Source organism: Podarcis erhardii (genome assembly GCF_964252035.2).
Source record: "Podarcis erhardii genome assembly, chromosome: 14".
Lineage (NCBI taxonomy): Eukaryota > Metazoa > Chordata > Lepidosauria > Squamata > Lacertidae > Podarcis > Podarcis erhardii.
In genome coordinates, this window is record NC_138503.1 from 49,606,791 (window position 1) to 49,632,992 (window position 26,202).

A 26,202-nucleotide genomic window follows, 5' to 3' on the forward strand; every position below is an offset into this window, starting at 1 on the left:
ATAATATGAGCATCTTGCCATCAGTATGACATTACAGCAAAATTATTAAGATAACTTTCTGAAGTGTTTCTGCTGTATCATAAAAAACACCACTCAAGTTAAAACTGAGTAAAAAGAACAGAGGAACTATAAAACAACTGGAGATCTGAAACTCTTCAGATGACTTTGGGCGTTGCTAGGATGCCAAAGACCAGATTACAACCAGGCACATTTCGTAAGGAACTTGTGCTGTTTACTCTCATGCTTGGTCTATTTTAAGAGATTTGAAACTGGGTAGCTATTAGAAGGTGCATCACCCTGATTAAGACTTACTGGTAATCAGGCACGGCCTAATATGAATGAACAGATGTTTCTAATAAAATTTTAGGCTGTGTATTCTTCTATTAGTCTGTCCTTCCTCCACCATAATGGACAAAGGGAAAACTAGGGATTATAATGGTAAAAAGAGAAAGCAGCCAGTTCTTGCATCTTCATGAAGGCAAATTTTGCAGAAATGCATTCAAGTGAAATACTTTAACAATGTCATTATCAACTCTCATATGGAAGATGGTAAATTTGCTGCAGGACCCTTATTTATAGCAAAACCCCAAGCATGTTTACTCAGACTCCACAAAACTTACCCTATACAAGTGTGTTTGTGGCTTTAGACTTTTAACCTGCTCTGTATCCTGAGAGTTAGGACAAATTTTAACAACTTATTTGGTGATAAGCAGCATGCATTCTTTAAGAATGCAGAACAGAAATGATAATATTTTTGTACTGACAGCTGCTGCTGCTTTATTTATAAAAAAATTACCACTTAACAAAAATATCTAAGAAGTTTACATAAAAGCACAATCTTAAATAACATTTCCTAAAAATTAGATAAAAACAAAATGCAGCCGATTCTTACAAATAAAACTGAGCCATATATAAAACAAAGAAATTAAAAACTAAGAGTGCAGGAAAACTTGGGTATACATAAAAGTTTTAAAGTATCATTTAATGGTCATTACTGTCTCTGCCTCACAAATTACCTGAAAGAGGGTGTTCTAGCGGATTGAATGTATCAACACGAAGGCCTGCTTCTGTGTTGTCACCAAGTGATAATTTGTTGGTTGTGGTACAGCAGGGACATCCAACTCCCAAGAGACTGCGATCTACTCCCGGAATAAAAACCGGCAGTGATTGATCTACCCATGGGGCGGGGGGCAAAACTGTTGAGCTTCTTTTCGGGGGCCAGGCTACAATTGTTGAGCTTTTTTGGGGGGGACGGGCCAAAATTGTTGGGCTTTTTTGGTGTGGGCACCACAGTTCTTCTGCTTTTAGGGGGGGTACACCATAGATCACCTCGGGTTACAGACGCTTCAGGTTACATATGCTTCAGGTTACAGACTCCGCTAACCCAGAAATAGTACCTCGGGTTAAGAACTTTGCTTCAGGATGAGAACAGAAATCGTGCTCCGGCGGTGCAGCGGCAGCAGGAAGCCCCATTAGCTAAAGTGGAGCTTCAGGTTAAGAACAGTTTCAGGTTAAGAACGGACCTCCGGAACCAATTAAGTACATAACCAGAGGAACCACTATAGACTCCGCCGCTCTCATCTCACCTCTGATACAGCACTTAGGCATGCCGTTGCGGGGAAGAGGAGGACGGGCACCAGGAACGGTCTACCAACGCCCGATCACATGGGTAGACCAGCATGCCCAGGGATCCGCGAAGCCTCCTGCTGGAGTGAAGTTGATGCAGCCTGCTGCCAGGGGCTTCATACACACCAGCGTAGCAGGGCGCCAGCGCCGGTGGCTGAGCAATGAGAGGTCAAGATGGCGTGCACACGGATGCTCTTTCCCCCTGCATAGGAAAATCAGCCCGCAATCTACCACTATCACCTGAGGATCGACCTGTCGATCGAGGTTGACTGGTTGGACATCCCTGTGGTACAGCAGGGTCTCCTGAAAAGATCTTAAAGGTGCAAACAACCCGGGACCAGGATAACTAGCAGGCCACCTTCCATGGTACAGATCAGACCAATCTTGAATTTTCAGCAACCCTGAATGTGGCTTGTTAGCTTTTGAGGCAACTTTTAAAACACCTTTTAGCCACGGCAACTGATGGAAAGTTCTGAGTCGCTCAAAACTTGGTGCACTCCAGCATCAACAAAACATTGTTCAAAAACACAATGGCTCACCTATTTTGCATTTCTCTTTCACTTCCCAAGCAAAATGGGACAAACAAGGAACTCAGGCAAGAATTCAAGAGAGCTTATGCTACATACGGATCTGGTTCTGCAATTATTTATTTAATGGAATTATGCACTGCCTTTCTGCCAAGGCACCCAATGTGATTTAGAATTCTGAAACACACACAAACCCAAATTTAGAGTGACAGAGCTCTCTCAGGCCAACTGGGACCCATTAGTATGTGTGCTCCCTGGTCTGTTGCAGCCCCAGGGATGGTGGAAGAGGAACTGCCTCGACATCTCTTTCAGGTCCTTGATGGTTCTTTCAGGAGCTGATGGTATGTGTGCTCCCTGGCCTAGGTTCCTTCACTTCTCAAATTCCAAAATGTTAAGGTACAAAGAAAGTAATGCAGCAGACATTCATAAGAAATTTTCAAGCAGCCTGAAAGTTTATCGAAGAATTTAAAGACAAAAATATTCCCGAACTGAAAAAAGAAATCTCATTTCCCCCCCATCTTTGTTCCTGTGGCAGTGGCAGATGAACTCAGAAGAAAAAGAAGGAACACTTTGTACTAAGATATCTACATTTCTAAAACTAACTACACCTTTTCTGGCACCACCCCTTTAATGAAAAATGGAAGAAGTAATAATTGTATGAAAATTCTTCATGTATTTATAGATGTAATCTATTATTTGTACTCAGAAGTTGGGAAATTTTAATGACTCCCTAGAGCTGAATGATTAATAATCATGTTCAGCTGTTTTAAATTTTAATTTTATCTTTGGTTGACAGGCTTAAATGCTTCACTGGAACAAGGATGGACTAGTGTATTTCACAGGGCTGGGCCATAAACGAGGAGCTTTCATGTTTCCCAGGAGTAAGTCAGAGCTATTAATTCTTTACAAGACGTAGTATAAAACTGTTCAACAAGGAAAATGTTAGTAAATCACACTAAGTCAACAAATATTTTTTCAGATAAATTTTTATTTTACCCATTTGATTTGCCAACATGGTTTTAAAGTGTTTTACACCACTCCACACACTGAGCCTGTGTGCCACTTCCTGCAGAAAGTCGGCATGAGGAAAGGGTCGATGACTGGGGCAGCTCAGAGAAATATGTAAGCACCAGTGGCAAGACAGAGATCCCTCATTATTTAATAATTCACAATACATAACAATATGTACTGGAATGCAGAGAAAATGCAGCTGGAACCAGTATCTGCAAAGGAACACTTGGGCAAGGATCCAGAAAAAGAGATGCACTGTTTTTTGGGGATCTTGACAGTGGGGTTGTTGTTTTTGTTTATGAGCTCTCTATAATCTGGACAAATTACTCTTTTAAATACTTGACCAACATTTGATTTATTAAATGGACAGCTCTCTCTCTCTTCCTCACACGTGCACACACTCACACATAGACCCCATATGTCAGAGTGGTGCCTGTTCTTTAAAGACTATAAATTTTTAAAGTTTTTTAAAAATCCCACTGGGCAATCTAAACCAGCCCCTTGGATTCTTGCCCAAGTTAGGGTCAAAGCACATGTGATGTGGGTGTTCTATAACTGGAACTCCCAGTATCTTTTTCTATTACAAAAATCTGCCAAGGGCAGTTGATGTGGGACACACCAGTTTGGATAAGGGCTACGTCTTTCCAGCTACTATTTGTAAATTAAAAAGCTGTTAAGAATCATAGCTATAGTATTCCCACATGAAGTGTGGTTTGACCCTCCTCTGGAAGAAAGAAAGAAAGAAAGAAAGAAAGAAAGAAAGAAAGAAAGAAAGAAAAGGAAGGAAGGAAGGTAGGTAGGAAGGAAGGAAGGAAAGAAAGAAAGAAAGAAAGAAAGAAAGAAAGAAAGAAAGAAATCACAGACTTGTAGAGTTGGAAGGGGCCACAAGGATCATTCTAGTCCAGGGGTAGACAACCTAAGGCCTGGGGCCCGGATGCCGCCCAATCGCCGGATGGTCCGGGAATCAGTGTGTTTTTACATGAGTAGAATGTGTCCTTTTATTCAAAATGCATCTCTGGGTTATTTGTGGGGCATAGGAATTCGTTCATATTTCCCCCCAAAATATAGTCTGGCCCACCACATGGTCTGAGGGACGGTGGAGCGGCCCACAGCTGAAAACGATTGCCGACTCCTGTTCTAGTCCAACCCCCTGCAATGCAGGAGTCTTTAACCCAATGTGGGGCTCAAACCCACAACCCTGAGATTAAGAGTCTCATGCTCTACCAACTGAGCTATCCCTCCAGTAATCAAAGTTCAGTATTTCATGTGGTTATGCTATAGCACAGGACAGTGAGATTCTGCCCTAATAACAGATGAGATAAACTAATGTCAAGACTGCAGTATGACCCTCATAGATGGAATGCACCTCCATATAAAAAGAAAATTTGCATACAGATAAGTAGATGTGATGGAGCTGGTTGTATGAAGGGGAAGAGGAGTCTGATGCAAATACGAAATGGCCATTTGTTAAGTGTCCCTGATTATGTTAAGTGTGTGAACACTCAAACTGAAGGTCAGTTTCTAAATTTAGCCAGATGCTGATTCATTTCCCTTTTGCGACATTTTCAAGTTTAGTAAAGAACTGTTCAGATACACAGAAAATTCACATCAAATATGCTTAGCAGTTTCAGAGCTTCTTGCATTGTGCATAGTGCAAATGTCAATTAAACTAACATAATTACTACATATCCTGAAGTTTAATGAATTGCTAAGAAAATTGACTTACACAACATTTTTTTTTTGCTGGAAATGAGAATCATTAAGAAGGAATGTATTTTGTTGGAATTAAATTTGCAAATTAAACTGCTATTTTGCAGGAAGGATTCAGGCAGAGAAATATGAGCTTTGTACTCAGATATTTAACACCTGTTACGTACTTTTATGTGCTGGAGGAAGTGCTCACAGCAGGATGGCTAGCTTCAATATTAATTCAGTTTTACAGCTGTTATATTTTATCTGAGAATGTTTATGATTAGATAAACTCATGGACCAGACTGAAGCGGGGGGAGGAAATACCAGATTATTGTATTTTTTTAAAAAATGAAGTCCTAATAAAGTAAGTTAATTTTGAAATGTCTAATAAAGAAACATGTAGTCACTTTTCAGACATCCTCAGAACCTCTTCTACTACAATTCATTTTCAATATAAGTTTATTCTTCTAGCCAAAGGCAATGACAAACCTGCAGCAAAAGTACCAATAAAGCAATACAGATCATACATCCATAATATGAACCAACAGCCATGAGGTAAGAGGGAGGTTACCAGAAACACCAACAAATTCAAATCCAGCTTGATTTCAAATTAAACCTCCAAATCACTACTACTATTTATAGTGATTTTATTTCAATATTTTTTCCTGATTTCCCCCCCAACTAGTTAATAGAGGGCCACTCTGTGTGCTATACAGCCATTACTGTCATTCAAATGAAACCAGACCACTTAAAGTAAATGTAAAACTAAACATATATTATTATTTATTAAATTTATATATAGCCCTTCATCAAGAGACCCCAGGGCAGTTCACAGAATAAAATACAAGATAAAACACAAGAAAATAATTAAACCAAAACAACAGATCCACCTTGCCAGCATGTTGCAACTGACCTTAGAACTATTCAAAATAAAAACAAATTAAAACAGATCCCAGAGCTCAAGGACAAGCAACATTACACATCACCATCTTCACTCAGAATTCCTCTTTTACTACAGGAGAGCAAATGTAGCAAGATTGTGTCTTCTCCCTAACAGCCACAGGTGCCTTCAAGGAGGAAGAGCATTTGAGGAGTAGGGCTAGGAACGAGCTCTGAGTAAGACCTGCTTTTTTTAATCATGCAAAATTGCCTCATAACATGCTAAGGTTCTAATATAGTTTTGCTTAAAAGTCCCAACCTTGTGGAAGTATTTTTTTTAATGGGCATACAGAACTAGCACCTGCTCTTAATCTGTTCTTATTTGCTTCTTTCTCCTGCTCATTTCTAATATGGCCTGCAGCATATTTATATCCTAAGGAAGGTCGCAAGATGATCTACAAATAAAGTCATCAGTTCTCTGGGAAAGAAGGTGCACTAGGGAGATGTGCAGTTTGTTCCTCACCAACAGGCCGTTAATTACACCCTTGTGCAATAAAGCCTTCAGTCCCTTCCCCCACCCCAGATGATCTCCGGTAAAGAACATGCTGTGCATGAATTGCTAGTTCTGTAGCTAGAAGGCAGTTGCTCCACTCTCAAGTTTAGGGGTCAAGGGGTTGTTCAACAGTGGGTCTGCAGGGTGCGGCGGCTTAGCCTCTCCCCTTGAGAGGAGGCAAAAGGCTTCAGGGGACTCTGCCTGGTCCTTCCTGTAGGTGGCATCATCCCTATCAAGAATATCCTTCAGCTGCATCTTCAAACAGAAATTCACAGTGCAAACGGTAAAACGATTTTTTTTAACCAAAGGTAAGATTACCAAGCTCAAAATTTAATGCACTCTCTAATGACAAACCTAGACAGCATCTTAAAAAGCAGAGACATCACCTTGCCAACAAAGGTCCGTATAGTAAAAGCTATGGTTTTCCCAGTAGTGATGTATGGAAGTGAGAGCTGGAGCATAAAGAAGGCTGATCGCCGAAGAATGGATGCTTTTGAATTCTGGTGCTGGAGGAGACTCTTGAGAGTCCCATGGACTGCAAGAAGATCCAACCTCTCCATTCTGAAGGAAATCAGCCCTGAGTGCTCACTGGAAAGACAGATCGTGAAGCTGAGGCTCCAATACTTTGGCCACCTCATGAGAAGAGAAGACTCCCTGGAAAAGACCCTGATGTTGGGAAAGATGGAGGGCACAAGGAGAAGGGGACAACAGAGGACGAGATGGTTGGATGGTGTTCTTGAAGCTACAAACATGAGTCTGACTAAACTGCGGGAGGCAGTGGAAGACAGGAGTGCCTGGCGTGCTCTGGTCCATGGGGTCACGAAGAGTCGGACACGACTAAACAACAAAAAAATGGTCTTAGTGGCTCCAGTGTTCCTACTACTAATCATATCTGGGCAACTGTGGCACATAGGGTTGCCATATTCCCAAAAATTAGTTTCCAGACCAAAAATAAGTCCAGGTTTTCCCAGCATCTCCTTTTCTAGAAAATAGCACTGGGAATATGGAAAAGGAAATGAAATGTAGGACACTGTCCTCAACCCTGGCATTACTAGCCTTACTGACTTAACCCGAGTAAATGATTTTTTGAGATCCAAGTCTTGATGGTGTTTTGCAAAACACATACTCTCTTGTACTTTGGCCTATTAGCAACAGAAACAACACCAGCTGACTCTGCAAGCAGCAGGTATTTTTCACGCAGAGACCTAAGGCATTATTATTATTCTTCATACCATTCACTATTGTATGCTGCAACCCCAAAGAGTGTGTTTGAACCGAAAAAACTGCATAAATATTGTGACAGCTTTGCTGTATGCAGATACGATGGTAGGAGAACAAGGTTGCAGACAATAAATAACTCAGCATCTCCAACAGTTAAACATGCATTCAGTTTGGTAATTTAATTTCCTGTGGCCCCATATTAATTGGATATCAGAAAATGGGAAACAAATCTGGTAACAAGTATAAAGAAAGATTAGTTTCTTATTTTTCTGGTTATTTTAAAAATGAGATACTACTTAAGCACAAAGAGCTACTTTAGGAGCACATAGTGGAATGATTGAAGATAACTTCTACAAGTACCATTGAAATGAATGGGGTGTGTGCAAGAACACTACTCTGCAGGAGAACTTTCAAGTGGACTACACCCTTTGACTATTTTTCTTTCAAAAGCAACCCACCACTCTATGCACATGAGGTGAGTCGCCAGCTTCTCAGATACTATAATAATAATAATAATAATAAATAATAATAATAATAATTTTATTTATACCCTGCCCATTTGGCTGGATTTCCCCAGCCACTCTGGGCGGCCTCCAACAAAATATTAAAAATACATTAAAGCATCAGACATTAAAAACTTCCCTAAACAGGGCTGCCTTCAGATGTCTTCTAAAAGTCAGATAGTTCTTTATTTCCTTGACATCTGATGGGAGGGCGTTCCACAGGGCGGGTGCCACTACCGAGAAGGCCCTCTGCCTGGTTCCCTGTAACTTTGTTTCTCGCAGTGAGGGAACAGCCAGAAGGCCCTTGGCGCTAGACCTCAGTGTGAATCTGCCCACTTAGGCTGGTCAATGGTTCTCCCTCATCAGAAAGGTTCAGGCTCAGTAAATAATCTGTGTAAGGAGAATCCATCCAGCTATTGGTAATCAGGACCCTTAGCTTTGTTTTGTTTTTTTACAAAAATGATTTATTTCAATAATCCAGTGGTGATACCAAATGAAAGGAAGTTTGTCCAAAATTACTGACTAGATTTTATAAAGTGTGTCTACTTCTCCAGTCCCTCCCTTCAAAGGAGTGTTAGGGTTGATTCAGATACAGCTTTCCTGTTCACTGTATTGTACTACTTACATGGGGATTGCTAATCTGTTTTGTAAAAGAAAAGCACCAGTACACAAAATTATTTTGCAGTGAACTTGAGACAAAATATACTGAAATTGGATATTAGGATTTACAGCAGATTGCTAACTTCTTAGTTAAGAAAACACTAGTTTATCCTAACTTCTTAGACTAGAACATAAGTTTTCTTGAAACAAGTATTAAAGAAAATGTTGATAGATTCAAGTGTAATAAACTGACATCTTTCACAAGAAGCTCCTCACTGACGAACTTGAGTTGAGAAAGGTCAGTAGAACCAAAAAAATTATGTTCTCAGAGGCAGAGAAAGCAGTCCCACAGGGGCCCAAAATTTTGATAGAAGTATATTGTTAGACACACCTGCTGAGACTGAGTTAGCTTTACATAATTAAGTCCAGATTTTTCTCAGCATGGGCCTCTTGTCCGGTCATATAAACTGTTGACATGTTTTAAAATATGATGCATTATATAAATGTAACCACACAACATTAGATAAATTTCCATGACTCAAGCAGGCAAACAACAATAATTCAAGGCAGCATGATAGCTGTGATGGATCTAGGACAGGGAAATTTTAAAAAAGCTCAATCCAGACTTCACAAAGCATTCAATAAAATATGAAACAACACACTATTTAAAAGAACTATAATACACACACAAATATGTATTCATATTTCCTGCTAGTAAGGGGCAGAGGAAGGAAAGAGTGTTGTGTTTCTGTGCCACAAAGTAAATTTTTCTGGGATCTGAGAAACCAGGTCATCTGTGGCAACCTCCCCAACCGCATCCTGAAAAAATCATTTGTTACTAGGGCTGTCACTCAAGTAAGGAAATCTTAATAAATCATATTCGTTCTAGAGGATTAATTAATGAAAACTGCATATATTTGTGTGAGAAAAAAGTTTCCCTTCTCATTCGGGGGAATGACTCTCTCCTAAAACAATGCAAGGCATTTGTAGTTAGGTAGTTCTGTGTGTGGTATTTATAATCTTAAATCTGTAGACTGGTCTGCTGTTTTTAATAATTTATCGGGTTAATCAACAAACATTTAAGCTTCCGTTGTGGCATTTTTATGCTTAGATTTGGATTCAGATAATCAAACTAGTCAAGCTTCTGTTTGTCGTTCACTGTGCTACAGCCAAGACCTGGTTGGCCTTCTGAAGTAGTGCTGATTTCAACAGATACAGTAAAGATTTTGTATTGGTATCTGCCTGATATAAACTTAACTGGTCAATGCAAAGTTACAATACAGGCGGCAACCATTTTAGGCCAATTGAAGAAGGCAGAACAAGGGTGGAATGGGGGACAAAACTTATATGCACTCCACCAACTTATATCGGGGCTGGGAACCCTCGCAAAATGGTTGCTGCCTCTATGTTGGAGACTGCAAATTCTCCACCTACTTGGCAGGGAATACAAGGTAATCTTACTGAATTTTGCTATCTGACTGGGACAATTTGATCAAATACCTGTTTAAAAGACATGGCATTCCTAGACATTATTATAGGATAACTGAAGCTGCTGCCATATAAGCACCTCTTTCAAAGTACAGCCAAACATCATCTTCCGACAATGTTGGTATGCCAACCAACCAACACACTTAGGTCCTAAGAAGGTTTGAGTTTCACATGCAAGAGGCAGGAAACAAAGAAAAATAAATAATAAGGACTGGCAAACCAGATTTGGTTTCACTGCTCTCCTGCCTGGTCCGGGGGTGGCAAGACTTTAGACATCTGGAATCTACTTTGTTTTTTAATAGAGCCCCAAAGTAGACTAACCAGTCAGGGCAACACAGTGGTGTGGTGGACATGAGGGCCCACAGGGAGAGAGTACACTTTACTAGGGCCTGGAGATCATAGGTGGCTTGTCCAGACTGCAACCCCATTCCCATGGAGGAGTCCAAAATATGACAGTAATATTTGTTTATATAGTGCTGTGGAACATCCAAAGCATTTGAGATAATACAAGCTCAATGAAGCTAACAACCACCCTACAAGGTACAATTATCCACATATTGCTTATCAGCAGTGGAGGCTGAGTGAGCAGGTTGACTAAGTCTGCCTACTGACCTGATGTCTACAGGGAGATTTGAAATGGGGACTTCCTTGTGATTTATAGTGCTATGATGATTTACACCAGGAAATCCATTTACGACAGGGCGGGCCAACTTTCTTACCAAGTGGCTTGCAGGAGTCCTTCAACATTAACCCATGGGCTGCACAATGCCTTGCTACGTGGTGGAGGGGATAGCGAAGCCAAAATTTGATGTTGGCACTAGGCTTTGGCAAGGAGGCACGAGTCTCTGGTAGGGTCCTAGAACCCTGCTACCTCCTTCCCAAAGCTGGGAAAGCAGTAACTAGGCTTTGGGAAGGAAGAAGGTGGACTCTAGAACCCTTGTGACTCCTGCCCAAAGCCCAAGACCATTCTTACCCAGCTTTGGGAAGGCAGTGCAATGGCTGTTGTGGGGCATCAAATGTTGCTGAAGGCCGCCTCAAAAGGCCTCGAAGGCCACATGCAGCCCTTGGGCCATGTGTTGGACCACCCTGATTTAGGAGACAGAGCAAACTATTGCTGAGCTACAGTGTGAACGCTTAAATCAGCAACGTGGCCATCTCACCCACCTACCCGCCCCCCCATATTATGCCTCATTTGATCACTACAAGTACGGCATCACACCCAGAGAAAACAGTGGATATATAAATCTCCAGGAAACAAGGTAAAGGGTAAAGGTAAAGGGACCCCTGACCGTTAGCTCCAGTCGCAGACGACTCTGGGGTTGCGGCGCTCATCTCGCTTTACAGGCCGAGGGAGCCGGTGTACAGCTTCTGGGTCATGTGGCCAGCATGACTAAGCCGCTTCTGGCGAACCAGAGTAGTGCACGGAATCGCCATTTACTTTCCTGCCAGAGCAGTACCTATTTATCTACTTGCACTTCATGCTTTTGAACTGCTAGGTTTGCAGGAGCAGGGACTGAGCATCGGGAGCTCACCCTGTCACAGGGATTCGAACTGCTGACCTCCTGATCGGCAAGCCCTAGGCCAGGGGTCCCCAAACTAAGGCCCACGGGCTGGATAAGGCCCGAGGGACTCGTTTATCCAGCCTGCAGTGACCCCCGCCGCCTGCTCCAACCGCCTGCTCTTACCAGCGCTGCGCTGAGCGGCTGCCCACTTCCGGGTCAGAGGTGCACCAGAAATAGCTTGTGTGCATGCAAAAGCGTTATTTCCGGTGCACAACCAGGTCGGAGGAGGCCTGTGCACAAGCTATTTCCGGTGCTCCTCCGACCTGGAGGTGCGCCCGAAATAGCGTGTGCTCATGCATATGGGCACATGCTCCCCCGCCCTCCGGCCCACCGCGCAATAGGCGCTGGAGACACCAGCCCGAGGCACGCTAAGTTTGCTGACCCCTGCCCTAGGCTCAGTGGTTTAACCCACAGTGCCACCCGCGTCCCCCAGGAAACAAGAGAACTTGCTAAATGTGACAGACAGGAACCTCTCTAGAACACACAGAGCTGCGAAGGAGGTCATTTAGGTACATGTTTGCTGCAATTCACACTTCCACACCTTTCACCATCTTTACCTAAAGTGAATTCTATTCAGACATCTGTAGGAATTTTTCACTACCACTGGAAGCATGTAACAATTATTTTGAAAATGTGATTTTCTTTTTTTAAAAAAGGTTTAAAATTAGTAGCAGGGCATGGTGAAAACCTAAGCAGGCATCCAATACAATTTTTAGACTCCAGATTAAAACTTTTAAAAAAGCAAATTTAACTCAGGATTTTCAAATGCTGTTGCTTGCTCTTTTTTCTATGGTGTGTTGTATAGGCAATTCACGGTACAGTATATTTTTTCAGTTCAGTTGTATACCACCCAGGAATCACTTTCTGAAGAGGAATAATAAGAAATATTTAAATAAAATGCACCAGAAGCTTTTGAGAGTATTTTCCTGTTATGCGCATTTTGGCCAAAGCATACTAAGGGACAAACATATTCTCATTTCATTAGGGAGCCGGAGAAAACTTAATTATGCCCTCTGCTGGTTCTTTCAGATACTGGAGAGTTGTTTACATGGCCCAGGTCAGAAGTGACCATTTCTAGATAAGGTACCATGTGCTGACTAACATTTGCAATTCCCACCCACTCACTTTTATCTTTGCAGCTGATGCAAAAACATCTAAACATGCTTGTCATAAGGATCTATCCAAAACAATCAGCCCAAATAAAACAGTAAACAGAACATCTGGGAAATTGTGGGCGAACCCTTCTTTTTTTACTTCCTTGTTAAGAATGTTATCTCAGTATTTCCTGTTTTCTTCTACATCAAAAGCAGAATTATCAGTCTTCTCATTCCTGAAAATACACCCCCCCCCAATAAGGAAGCTGGATCAGTTCTTAGAAGTCTTCCATCTTCTCCTCTTGGGGAAAAAACAAGATAAATGTAGATAACCAAATAACTTGAGAAGCTTTTCAAAAATTTGAGGTTGATTTTTTTCTTCAACTTCAGCCCTTCCAAAGGCTCAACTGACTTAAAGAGAGTGTAGCTCAACAACACAAAGATTATGATGCCAATAGAAAGCAATGCCAGATATTTCTGCTTAATAACTAAACACAAGTAATCATGAACAATACCAGGAACGAACAAACACCACACTACGCAACTTAATTTATCATATTATTTTATTTTATTTATTGTTTATTATTAAAATTATACACCACCCTTTTAGCATTAGTTCTACCAAAACACAGGTTCCAGTTGACTTTCTTTGTGGAAAGCTGCTGCTTGACATGGCTTCTTAAAAGTTAGGTGGATGCTCATCTAAATAGTCATGCATGACTAAATTCTTTCATTAATCTGCTCTTTATACTGCAGGTATTCACACTCCTTCAATTACAAGGTGTTATTAGCATCGGAAGTCACTTTAAGGTGTTTCCTTCAACCATGGAAATTTGTAATGACTATCCCATTATGTTATGAGTGATTTCCTGTTTAAAGTCCACACTGAGAAAGGCAAGGAGTGAGGCCCAGAGGATTGCCAGACGGTATGCCAATGATTACTGGCTAAAGCTGTGTCAGAGCATTCAACTCACTTGCAAAATGTATGAAGGCATGAAGAAAGCCTTTGGACCAAAAGTCAGGAAAACCGTACCACTGAAAAGCTTGTCTGGAGAGATCATCACAGACTGCAGCAAGCGCTATCAAGAACAGCACTTGCAGAAAAACATGATTGCTGACACAGCAGTTGACAGCATCCAGACTCTGCCTGTCTTTGGAAGAGCTGGATGTCCCTCCCTTCCTTAACTATCAGGCATGTGATAAAGCCCCAGGACAGGACGGAATCTCAAGTGAAGTGCTGAAAGCCAGCTTCAACTCCTCCCTCATGATGCACCTCCACGGCCTTCCCTTGCAATGCTGGGAAACAGGATCTGTGCCACAAGACAAGTGCGACTCTAGCATTCCGGCCCTCTACAAGAACAAAGGTGACCACTACGACTGCAACAGCTACCAAAAAATCTCCCTGCTGAGTACTGTGGGGAAAGTCTTCGCCCATGTAGTTCTCAACAAATTACAGTTACTCACTGACAGGGTTTATCCTGAGTCACAAAGCCGGTTTAAAGCTCAGTGGTCAACAGTCAACTTGATATTCACACCGCGTCAGCTGCAGGAGAAATGCTGAGAGCAGAGTCGCTCCTTGTACATCACCTCCAAAGACTTGACAAAGGACTTTGACATCGTCAACTGAAAAGGACGCTTCATTACTCAATATGATAGTATGCCCACCTAAGCGCCACAAGACGGTTGTCCTTCCACAAGAACATGTGTAGCACCTTCCACTATGACAGCTCATCCTTGGATGCCTTCCCTTTAAGGAGCAGTGTGGAACAGGGCTGTGTTTTCTCCAGAACAGCATGGGAGAATGTTAGGCTAACGACCAATACCAAGATGAAGGTCTACCAGCCTTGAATGTTGAGCGCACTGCTTCATTGTAGTGAGACATGAGCAACTTACCCCCGCCAGGAGCAATGCTTTAATGCCCTCCATGTGTGCTGCGTCAGAAAGATTTTGGGCATCACATGGCAGGACAGAACCTCAAACAATGATGTGCTCTCCCAAGCCCACATTCCCAACACGTTCATACTCCTGCCTCAGCTACGTCTACGTTGGCTTTGTCATGTCCACAGGATGGAAGATGGCAGGATCCCCAAGGAAGTGCTCTACTGGGAACTGGCTTCAGGCACCCGGTTCTTTGGCAGACTAATTCTGTGTTACAAAGATGTCTGCAAAAGTGACATGAAGATTGGCAACATTAACCCCACCATGGGGAAATCCCTTACAGACTACTACAGTAATTATTATTATTATTATTATTATTATTATTATTATTATTATTATTATTATTATTATTATTACAGCACCTGGAGACAGTCAGTTTGTGTATTCACAGCAGTGACAAGAGGAAGAATGACCGCCGGGAGGAGCGCAGAAAGAATAAATGCCATGGTCTTCTTCTTCTTCTTTGGTGATCACTCGTAGCCAAGTAAGATTGTCTTCCATAAACACAGTTTTAAGAATGAGTCCATAGGTGACTGTGGAGGCCAATTCTGGATCCACACGTCCTTCCACAGTGGGGACATTGGTTCCCGGGTGGGAGTTGATCACAGTGTAGATTTGCCAAGCATGCCTTCCTCTAAGCACATTTCTCCCTTGCGTTCTGAGTTTGAATGTCTTCAAAGTCCATGACACCTTTGGTAAAGGCTGTTCTCCACCTGGAGTGCTCGCAGGCCAGTGTTTCCCAGTTGTCAGTGTTTATTCTACATTTTTTTAGATTTGCCTTGAGATAGTCTTTAAACCTCTTTTGTTGAGATATAGGTTTTTTGTTGCAGCTGTGGCATATAAAGGCGTTTGGTTGTGTTGATGCAGGTGTACAATGGCATTTTTAAAAAATTGTGAAAATGTCATGGTACACCTGCATCAACACAACCAAATGCCTTTATATGCCACAGCTACAACAAAACCTATCTCTCCCGTATCGGTCTCTATAGCGACAGCAGGCATGGAACTATCCCATACTTTGACTTCACCCCAAAGGTACACTCTTCCATTGTCTCCCAAGATGTAACAATGCCAGCCAATCCTAATATGTTATGAGCAGTGTTAGAAATTGAGATATGAAATCTAGGAGCTTTCTTAAACCTAGGTTATTAGCACATCAGCGGAATGTCTAGGCGCACTTTTTTATAACAAGAATACAAAGCTGAAAATGAATGAACTGCAGTTAAAATATTATGTTCATTTTTCATATGGTCTAGTCCTTCCCTGCCCACCCCCCTAATATTCTTAAGAGGGTCTCTTCTCCAGTCTTCAGAGAGAAGCCGGATGTGGAGAGGCAGAAAAAGGTTCTCCCTTTCCTTCCACTCTGCAGTTTTAATCTGAAATCTTAGGTGCAGTACTGAGCCCAGAACTCAGAAACTGCTCACGCTAATGAAATTCCCTGTCGCAAAATGCGCCTAAAACAATGGGAGTTTCGAACACTGGTTATGAGTGATTTCCTGTTTAATGTCAGTTGAAAATGATACTCAAAATAGTCCTCAAAATAGGACGATATTCAAAATAGATAAAACGTTGACTAAAAGAGGCCACAGTTTCATCCTTTATTCGTCAAACCTGACTGCTAATACTGCAGTAATCACTTACCGGTACATTCCAGAGTACTTTTTGAGCAGATGGCATATAACCTGCCCATCCAATTGCCATTTCAAACAATGGTGAAGAATCCTAGCTATGCTCCATATTGAGAATATTGCTGTCATTTTGCTATCACTCCATTATGAGGGTTATGTCACAAAAAACACACGTTCCCCCAGCTTGGAAGGCAATTAATTTCCTCCCTCCACACTAAAAAGTTATAAGCAACCATTTAGCCTGCCTGTGTGTTTTAGTCCTAAGTACTGCTGGAGATCAGATACTGGAGCTATTTCAAGTGGTAACCTATATTTTGTAACATGCTAGTCTTCTGGATTTTAGAGTGGAAACTGGGTTGCTGTTGGGAAAAAAAAAACACCACCTTTGTGTTTATCTGGGTCCTGTAATTGGCTGTAGCCTGTTATGGAAGCTTTTTACTTTTAACCACCCCCCTCTCCCTTTTATCCCCTACTGGAATTTTAAGTTGTCCCCCCGCCCACCCTGGCCCAATATCTAATTACAGTAAATCATTATTTGAAGTCTGGAACCACTCACTTACCCTGGCATATAATTATAAAACCCTGGTATTCAAATATAAGGCTTTGTTCTTCACCAAACTTTCTAAAATGTACAACCCTTTTAGCTCTTTTCTATCAACCAAATGTCATGTAATACTTTGCCTCGAATTGTTAAAGCTGCATGACTTTAAGACACTTCGTGCAATTTCAGTGCATATGGAAAAACAATGACTTATCTCCATTTAATCATCTTATTAAATACAAAATAACTAACTGCACAAATGTTGTGTGAATGTTCAAAGTGTGCGCTGCAACCTTTTTGGTTTATTGCTGCTTTGATATGTGTTTCTAAAGGTCTGGTTTAGGGTTTCTGATCTCTCTCTTTTTCTTCACTTGCAAACCTCTTCTGGGATTCAAGGCACAAATAGTGTTGCCCACTTTTGCAGGAGGACGTCTGGCCTGAATATAATTGGTTTCGCCTGCTTTATGTCACCTTGTTATGGAATCAGTGCAGACATGACGTTGCCTCCCTTCTAAGTACTATTCAGAAACTGAGAGCCAGCATCCAGATTTACACCCTACCCCTTCCCATTCTCATTCCCTCTTCAAAACAAAACAAATTCCTTCCAGTAGCACCTTAAAGACCAACTAAGTCAGTTCTTGGTATGAGCTTTCGTGTGCATGCACACTTCTTCAGATACACTGAACCCTCTACAATCCACGTATCCCACTGAATATGCAAGAACTCATTCCCTCTTGCGAGTGAATTGCCTCTTCTGCATTAACTGTGGTTAAGGGAAATGTCAGCACTCAACTTCCCTGCAGTTACTTGCTGAACAAGGGTTCCCACTTAATTTCAGACCATGTATGTGCTACAACAACCATGTTGAAACTAAGCAGATCTGTGGTTGGTCAGTACCTGGATGGGAGGCTACCTGTGCATCCTACAAATGCCAGCTTGAGAGTGGGAGACAACTATACAAAATAAACCAGGAATTTGGGAGGAGTAAATAGGGATCCATACACAGAACCAGTTCCATGAGCCCATGAGGGATTTAAATTTGCTTTTCTATAACACAAGTCCCACTCCTCATACTGCCACATGGGACGCTGCTTTTGAAATTGCAAGGAGTTTGTGATATTGTGATCACAAGTGGTTTGTGATCACAAATGGTTTGTGATATTGTGCATATGCATATGGGGCCACCAAGTTAAGAAAGAAAGAAAGCCATTTAGGAGAGCATAAGGAGACAATTTGTAACCCAATCATTCATTTTGTATCACTCTATGAATAGATTTTATATGCTCTTGTTGAAAGGATTGTCAGAAAGTCTGGCTTGCATCAGTCCCACACCAACTGAAGTAGGTCTCCCAATATTAACCTTAACTCTAAGAACTTGTACTTTAACCAACCTGTTGAAGTTATCACCATTTAAACCTAATCCTAAACTTCCTGGAAACAAGTTTCATTGAAGTAACTGGAATTTGCCTCTACAGTACTTGGTGCTTCAGAAATAAAATTTGGTAGCAAGTTCAAAACATATGACATATTCTGAACATTCACCCCAAAGGCACACTCCATTGTCTTCTGAGACAGATGGAAGCCAACAACTCTTGAGGAATCTTCAAAGCTATTGAACTTACCTAGTTAAATAGTTTAGTGCCAACTCTGACGGTGATGGTTTCTTAGATTCTACTTTCTTAACTACGATCCCTTTTTCTCGCATTAATCTCTTTTCTTCCTTCTTGCGCTCTTTCTTCAGCTTTCTTTCCAACGTCCTCTTTTCCTCTGGAGAAAGTTCTTCATCTGAATCCTCCTCTGGTTTATTTTCCTGAATAACAAAAGTACAATACTCAATCTACTGTTGTTAGAAAATGTCCCAGTTTCTATGTTGATAGACAGGGTGCATGTGAGGGGAGGGCCTAAATGCTGGAGAAACGTTAGGAGGGGACGACTAGGGGTGCATCAGAAGATGGCTGACAATAACATCTCTCCGACTCACACGAGGTAAATTGGAGGCTTTGATGGGAGTAAATAGCCTCCCTACCCCCCCCCCCGGTTTGTGGTGGGGGACTGCCCTTGCCTGCTGTGCCCTATACCACCCCCGAATTTGTGGGGATGGGGGCACTAGGCACAATGCCCTCCTGTGGGATTTCGGCGCTCCTGGACGCTGTCTCTGATCCGCGCCACTAGCTGCAAGAACTTCAAAAGAAACAATTTGGATGAAGCGAATGCACATGTTTCAAGGAAGAAGGGGGAGTAAAGACTGCTAACAGAAAAGATCTCTGATAAAACAAGACGAGTCGGAGGAGCAAGTATAAAACATGAGAAGATACGCCAAGATTCGGTATGGCAAAGGGACTGATGGGAGAGGGAAAAAAAACCTTTCCTTTCTTTCCCTTATGTGATTAAACAAGAATCCCCCCCCCTCACAAGTCAGAAATGTCGTTTTAAGGACTTAAGCTGTGGATTTAAGGCTGTGTGGAGATAAACTTTCGAACCAAAGCATGTTTTAAGAAGAGCGTGGAATGTATAAGGGCTTTGAAATGACGCAGTTAAAAATTCTGTCGCCATATTGGGAAGTTCTGTCAGAGGACTTAAGTCTGAGAGGAGAAATAGAGAAATAGAGCTGTTTTTATATTGTGGGTGAAACTCCTCAGTGGGACTTAAGAACGACAGTTCTGTAATTAATGATGGAAAGAGCGCTGTTATCTATGAAGGTGATGATATATGGAAACCATCTCAATTTGAGGATTGGAAGAACGGAAAAATTCACACAGGATTATTATTGGTGTTTATCGGCTTAAGGAGACTATCAGAAGAGATCATAAAGAAAAAAGAGAAAATATATGAACAAGATGTGATGTGGAAACAGCAAGATAAGACTGGATAGAATTATGAACTTTGTTTGGACTGATTTAGACATTAACGCAGTGGCAAGAAGATGATCAGAATCCCCCTTCAGATCTTGAAATATGGGTTTCCTCAACAAAATCTAAAATTCGGCTTTGTAATTCGGAATTTATGTGATGTGATGTGATTTGATTTGATTTGATTGGCCGGTTAATAAAAAATATTTTTTTAAAAAAAGAAACGTCAGGGTAGGCTGTATGGTATCTCTTTATGAACAGCACACAGATACATATTTGTTCCCACCTTGTCAATGGAGGCAGAACCACCCACTGTCAGGAGACATCTTTACCTCATACAGCAATGCTCCCGTGTGCAGAATGAAAAGCAGCCCATTCACTTATATGGGAGAAAAGAAAAGGGCTGCATATAGAGACACCACTGAGGTGAGTAAAAAAAACAAGCTTCCTGCTGAAGCTCCTGGAGTAAGGGGTGAGTTTTTCTCACTCCACAGCCCATCTACTTCGTTCCATCAAACTTCATTCCATCAAACTGAATTTTAATTATTTATTAAAAACTTATTTATATGGTCAAACCTCAGTTCCAAAACGCTTCCATTTTGGAATGTTTTGGCTCCTGAACACTCAAAACCCAGAAGTGCTCCGGGTTTCAAATATTTTTCGAAAGCCAAACTTCCGATGCAGCTTCCTCTTGAGTACAAGAAGCTCCTGTAGCCAATCAGAACGGGCTTCCGGAACGAATTACATTCAGCAAATGAGGTTTGACTGTACTGCCTTCCACATTAAAATTATAACACAAATAAAAGATAGACAATAGTCCAAGGCAGAGTTAAAGCATAACCAGCACACTGTGACAGCCACTGAAAACTGAACAAGCTTTCATTTGCAAAACCCCACCTATTCACCTACATTATCTTCACTGTGGCTTCTATTCCTTCCCATGATGCTACAGTGTGACAGCATTTTGCTTTCATGAAAGTGAGAGAGAACTTATGCCATAATAAACCTTTTAGTCTTTAATGCAATACTCTTTGTGGCTTTTGCCGCAATTAGCACCTCTGCAAAATGAATGCTGAAAGCTCCCTAGCTGAGGTACGTCCAACATCCAACAGGTTGCAATCCACCATCCAATATAAAAAAATGACAGTGATCTACCACACTCTCCCATGGTCATTCGTCAACTTAAACATATTATATTTAGCTGGGGAAACCCAGCCAGATTATGATTATACAGTGGTACCTCGGGTTAAGTACTTAATTCGTTCCGGAGGTCCGTTCTTAACCTGAAACTGTGCTTAAACTGAAGTACCACTTTAGCTAATGGGGCCTCCCACGGCGGCTGCGCCGCCAGAGCACGATTTCTGTTCTTATCCTGAAGCAAAGCTCTTAACCCAAGGTACTATTCCTGGGTTAGCGGAGTCTGTAACCTGAAGCGTATGTAACCTGAAGCATATGTAACCCGAGGTACCACTGTACAATAATCATATTATACAATAATCATATTATAATCATTATTGTATAATATGATTGTAATGGTTCTAGGGGTTGCTCGTGCGTAAATCGGCGCCACGCTTGGCTGAGTTACCTAGGTGAACCCTTTCTGTCCGGACAGCCACTCACCCGTGGCTGTCTCAATCGCTGGCAGAATCCGTCAGTGGGCGTTTCTTGAACTTCTTCCAGCAAAGAAGCTCTTTGACGCCTAGTCTCCGCCTACTCTCCCTGAGCGGAAGCCTTCTGCGCAGGGAGGGTGTGGGCAGCGGAGGACCCGTGCTCTCCTCGCTGGTCTCCAGCGAGGAAACATGGAGCCACCTCGCCGATTCCCCCATCTGCCCCCCTTCTCCACTAGTGTTACGCTGATTTCCTTCCCCAGAAGATGGGCTACTTCTCTCCCTCCGGTACGCTCTCCGGAATCCCTCTGGAGCCCTCCCTCTCCCTCTGGCTCTGATGGCAGTTCCCTGACAATGATTATACAATAATCATATTATACAAATTATGATTATACAATAATAACAAATTATTACCCCCACACCAGCCCCTTCACAGGGCCGTTGGTGCACACACGGGAAGCCAACACGCCCCAGAATGTCCACTTTCCCCTTTACCAGATGAAAGAGCAATGTGGGAAGGGGCGGTAGCGTCTTACTTTTGAATAAATGCAGCTAGGCTGGAGCTGGAAAGGTGGGGAAAGTTCAGCATCCATGCAGAACTAGGAAGGGGAGGGTTTTCTTTCCATGGGAAATGACGGGAGGAGGAGAAACGTCATGGTCTCTCTCGCGTGCTGCCCTTCCCTCAGCTCCATTTCGTGGCTGGCCAGCTGACCGGACACCTCCGCAGCTGCAGCCCATGCAGAGCCCACACACCTCATTTTCGCCTCCCTGCCCAGGGTTGCGGCTTGCAGAGGGCAGAGGCAGGCACCTTGTGCCTTTCCTGGCTGGCCAGCTGACTGGGCGCCTCCACAGCTGCAGCCCATGCAGAGCCCACACACCTCATCTTTGCCTCCCTGCCCGGGGCTGCAGCTTGCAGGAGACGGAGGCAGGAGTCTTGCACCTGTCTGGGCCAGCCAGCTGACTGGGTGTCGGGCAAAGCTGGTGGCCGAGCGGGGTGCTTGAAGCAGCCATGATGGACCAAAATTCTCAAGTGATCCCCGAGTCAATTGTGGTCAACACATTGGACATACATGCCCTAGATAAATAAAATTAAATATTCATTTACAAATTAAAAACATTTTTACTTGGGTTACCCACATCAGTTTAGTGGTGCCCAAGGAAGATTTCATCTCATACATACATATATCTCACATACATTAGAAATAAAATTAGAAATAAAATAAAAACAGACTGATAGGCTTGCTTTGGTCATAACAGCAGAAAGCTAGCAGCATGTTTTCTCAGAATTAAATCCTACTGTGATTTAAGTGATATTTGCTTCTTATCAATTTTGTTTCTCTATTTAGAATAATTATATCACAAGCAAAAACAGTAACAATCAGCAATGCAAAGAGCAAATACACATACAAAAAGCATTAAAAGTATGGAACCACCTGTCAACACCTCCATGCTGTTAGGATTCAACCTTCATTCAGCTCATTATCAGTTCTAAGCACCTGGACCACCTCAGCTGACTCAGCTGACAATGAAAAACAGGGACAAGTGCCACCAGCACATTCATTGCACATCACTATAAATCTTCTAATGACCCCACCCTGAGGTTTCACAGAGATGTTAAAAAGCATGGGAGGAGAACTGAAAGCTTACAGGACCCTGCAGCACAAATGTTGAGCAGACGTCTTTGAATGCTGCTTTCTGAAATCAACCTTTAGGTACGAGTGGAACCACCATAACGCTATGTCTCCAACTCCCACCTCATCTCACTGTACATACTGCACTGCATTTATCAATTTAGGATTAATTTCGTTGTTACTTTCTTGCAATAACCGTATGTGTCGCTTGTGTGTCCAATGATACTTTGGTGTGACAAATTTTCAGAGAAGCATGTGACTGTCTCACACAAAAGGCCTCACCTCTCTAGGAAGCATGTTTTAGGGTTCATGTGTGGACACACTTGCACAAATGTAACACGATGTCCATGATTTAACTTCAGAGCGTGAATTGAACAAGGCATCCAGGCTTGATAGTATTCCTCCATCTGTACTAAAAGAGAATCTGAGTCGACAGGTGCCCCTTTTAGCATCATTTTACACGTTGTGTGTTAAGATGAGCTGTGCTCCCCATATCATAAGGCAATTGTAGTGTTTATGGGGTGGGGGGAGAGATATGGAAGTAAGAAGTTGAAAGTCTTGGAGATGAATAAATTGGCTCCAGACCAAGCCATACAGTTGTAGATCACTGTTTCTTTTTGTACCATCATGCAGCAGAGTACTCCAATCAAAGTGGGGGAGGCGTTAACCTTTCTATGCTTTTGATTTAGTTCCAAGGAATTTGTTATGTGTAAAGCTGGAGGCCCTGTCTATTCACAAGAGGCCTTTGTTTTGAATTTGTAAAATGTCTAGTCAAACTGAAATGTAGGTTCACTGTGGACAAGTGAGAACCTCTCTGATCCAATTTCAACTACAAGAAGAGTATATCAAGGATGTGTGTTTTCTCCACTTCTGTTCACTCTTTTAAAAGTGATATTTTACTTTAGCAATTGTCCACTTTTGTTACACTAACAGTGGTTTCCACAAACACTGAGCTCTAGATTTTTTTAAAGGCTAACTCTGTTATCCGGTTGCTGATTGGAGCTGCAATCTGGATTAAAGATGCTGGGCCATATGTGGATGCCATGCAGGCACTCATCCTCTGGTCTATTCTTGGCGTTCTTAAATGAGTTGGGGCTTCAGCTTTTTATTTGTAAGTTGGATTTCAACCAGTGAGCTCTAGCGCTCAATAGCCTGAACCTTTCGATTTGATTATACTGTAATGCAGTTGTACATTCTTTTGGCCAACTATGCTTTGCATCAATGAAAGCTGCTTTGGAACAAGATATATGCACTGGGCTTTTCACCTGAGGCTTTGATAATAATGGTTGCTAATCAGGCTAAAATTAGGGATTTAGACTTCCAAAATATTTTATATCCAGCAAATACGCCTGCTCCCTGTTAATAATTTAATCCAATTGTGGGATTAAATTGACAAAATACTGAAGAGAATAATAGAGTTGGAAGGATCATCTAGTCCAACCACTGCAATGCAGGAATCTCAGCTACAGCATCCATGACAAATGGCCACCCAGCCTGTGATGAAAAACCTCCAAGAAAGGAGAGTTCAGAACCTCCCAAGGGAAACCGTTCCACTGTCAAACAGCTCCTACTAGTTTCTCCTGATGCTTGGTCAGAATCACCTTTCTTGTAACTTGAAGCCATTGGTTTGAATCCTAGCCTACAGAGCAAGAGAAAACAACCTTGCTCCATCTTCCATGTGACAGCCCTTTAGATATTTGAAGGTGGCTATCCTATCTCCTCTCAGTTTCCTCTTTTCCAGGATTAACATACCCAGCTCCTTCAACCTTTCCTCATAAGACTTAGTTTCCAGTCCCTTGATCAGCTTGGTTGCCCTCCTCTGCACACGTTCCAGCTTGTCAACATTCTTCTTAAACTGTGGTGCCAAGAATGGATACAGTATTCCAGGTGTGGTCTGACCAAGGCAGAATAGAGTGGTAATATTACTTCCTTTGATCTGGACACTGCTGTTGATGTCACTTAGAATAACATTTCCTTTTTTGCTGTTGAATCACACTGTTGTCTCACATTAAGCTTGTGGTCCACCAAGACCCCTAGATCCTTTTCACATGTACTACTGACAAGCTGGGTGTACCCAGTCTTATTTTTGTGCAGCTGATTATTCCTGCCTAAGTGTAGAACCTTACATTTGTCCCTACTGAAATTCATTTTGTTAGCTCAGGCCCAGTTCTCCAATCTTTTAAAGTTATTTTGAATTCTGAACAACAATGGACACAGGACAGAACCCTGCGGCACCCCACTTGTCAAGCCAGAAATTAGGATCTAAGGGGGAGGCTCTTCTTTGCTTTCTGATAGTGGTGGAGGAGTGAATGGCTAGAATGGCAAGAGGTCCTTCTTTGTGGCTGTGCCCAAACAGCGGCATCCCCTTCTCTAAGATGTTCAGTTGGCCCCTACTCTTAATCATCTCTTATTTGGTCAAAATGTTTGTTCTGACATGTCAGGTTGCGTGTTTTTAATAGACTAGCATCATTTTTTTAAAAAGGGTTTTTGATCTGCTGCCTTGTGTGTTTTTCAAAGCTTTTGTGGCTATATTGATTTTTTGTTTGTTGTTTCTTGTGGATAGTTGCAAGCTGCCCTGAGCGCTGCAACTGCAAAAAAGGCAGAGGACACCTTTTCTAAATAACTCAGTTTCCCACATTCCATTTCTAAGGGTACACATAAAAAACCACACTTCAGCCTCCTCATTGGAGGTTATGACTAATGCCCTACGCACACCCTACTTGTAGCTACTGTAACAACCCTCGCTGTAAATCTTTAGTACAAGCAGGAAAAACAAGACGATGCCCATTCCTTTTAGAATTGATTAGATGTCAGATACCTTGTTCTTGAGCCTGGCTGGATGTTAACCCAGCTTCTTAGTGCTAAATGTTCACTCTGCCTTCACCCGTGTCTCACCTCCTCAGTCTGTTACAGCATAACTTTCAAAGAGATGGGGGAAAGAGACATTTTTAAATAAATAACTGAACAGAGGTCAAAAGCGTGACACAAAGATTCACCCGTCACATGTTGCACAGGGAGATGATAAAACATCTGAGGTCAAAGCCACATTGAGATCAAAGTCCGCAGGAGTTTCACCACTGGCTTACCTGATATTAGGATTGATTGTAAGCATCAAAAGCAGGACTGCAATTGTTGGCAGAATATTTAATAACTAAAAATGGGGGGGGGAATCAAGATCTCAAATAAAAGTAAGGAAATAATTGTATCACAGGATGCAGAATGTTCATACAATAAGCCATTGTTTAGGGAATG

The 26,202-nt window shown here is 42.1% G+C and overlaps 1 protein-coding gene across 2 annotated transcripts in view; it reads right to left on the minus strand.

The window, feature by feature from the left end:
• Positions 1 to 26,202, minus strand: part of CHLSN (cholesin) — a 150,000-nt gene that overhangs the window by 10,566 nt on the left and 113,232 nt on the right. For both annotated transcript variants that reach the window (XM_081840113.1, XM_081840114.1), the window contains exon 3: positions 18,486 to 18,673. In XM_081840113.1, coding sequence (XP_081696239.1) covers positions 18,486 to 18,673 — 188 coding nt within the window. The remainder of the gene's footprint in view (positions 1 to 18,485; positions 18,674 to 26,202) is intronic.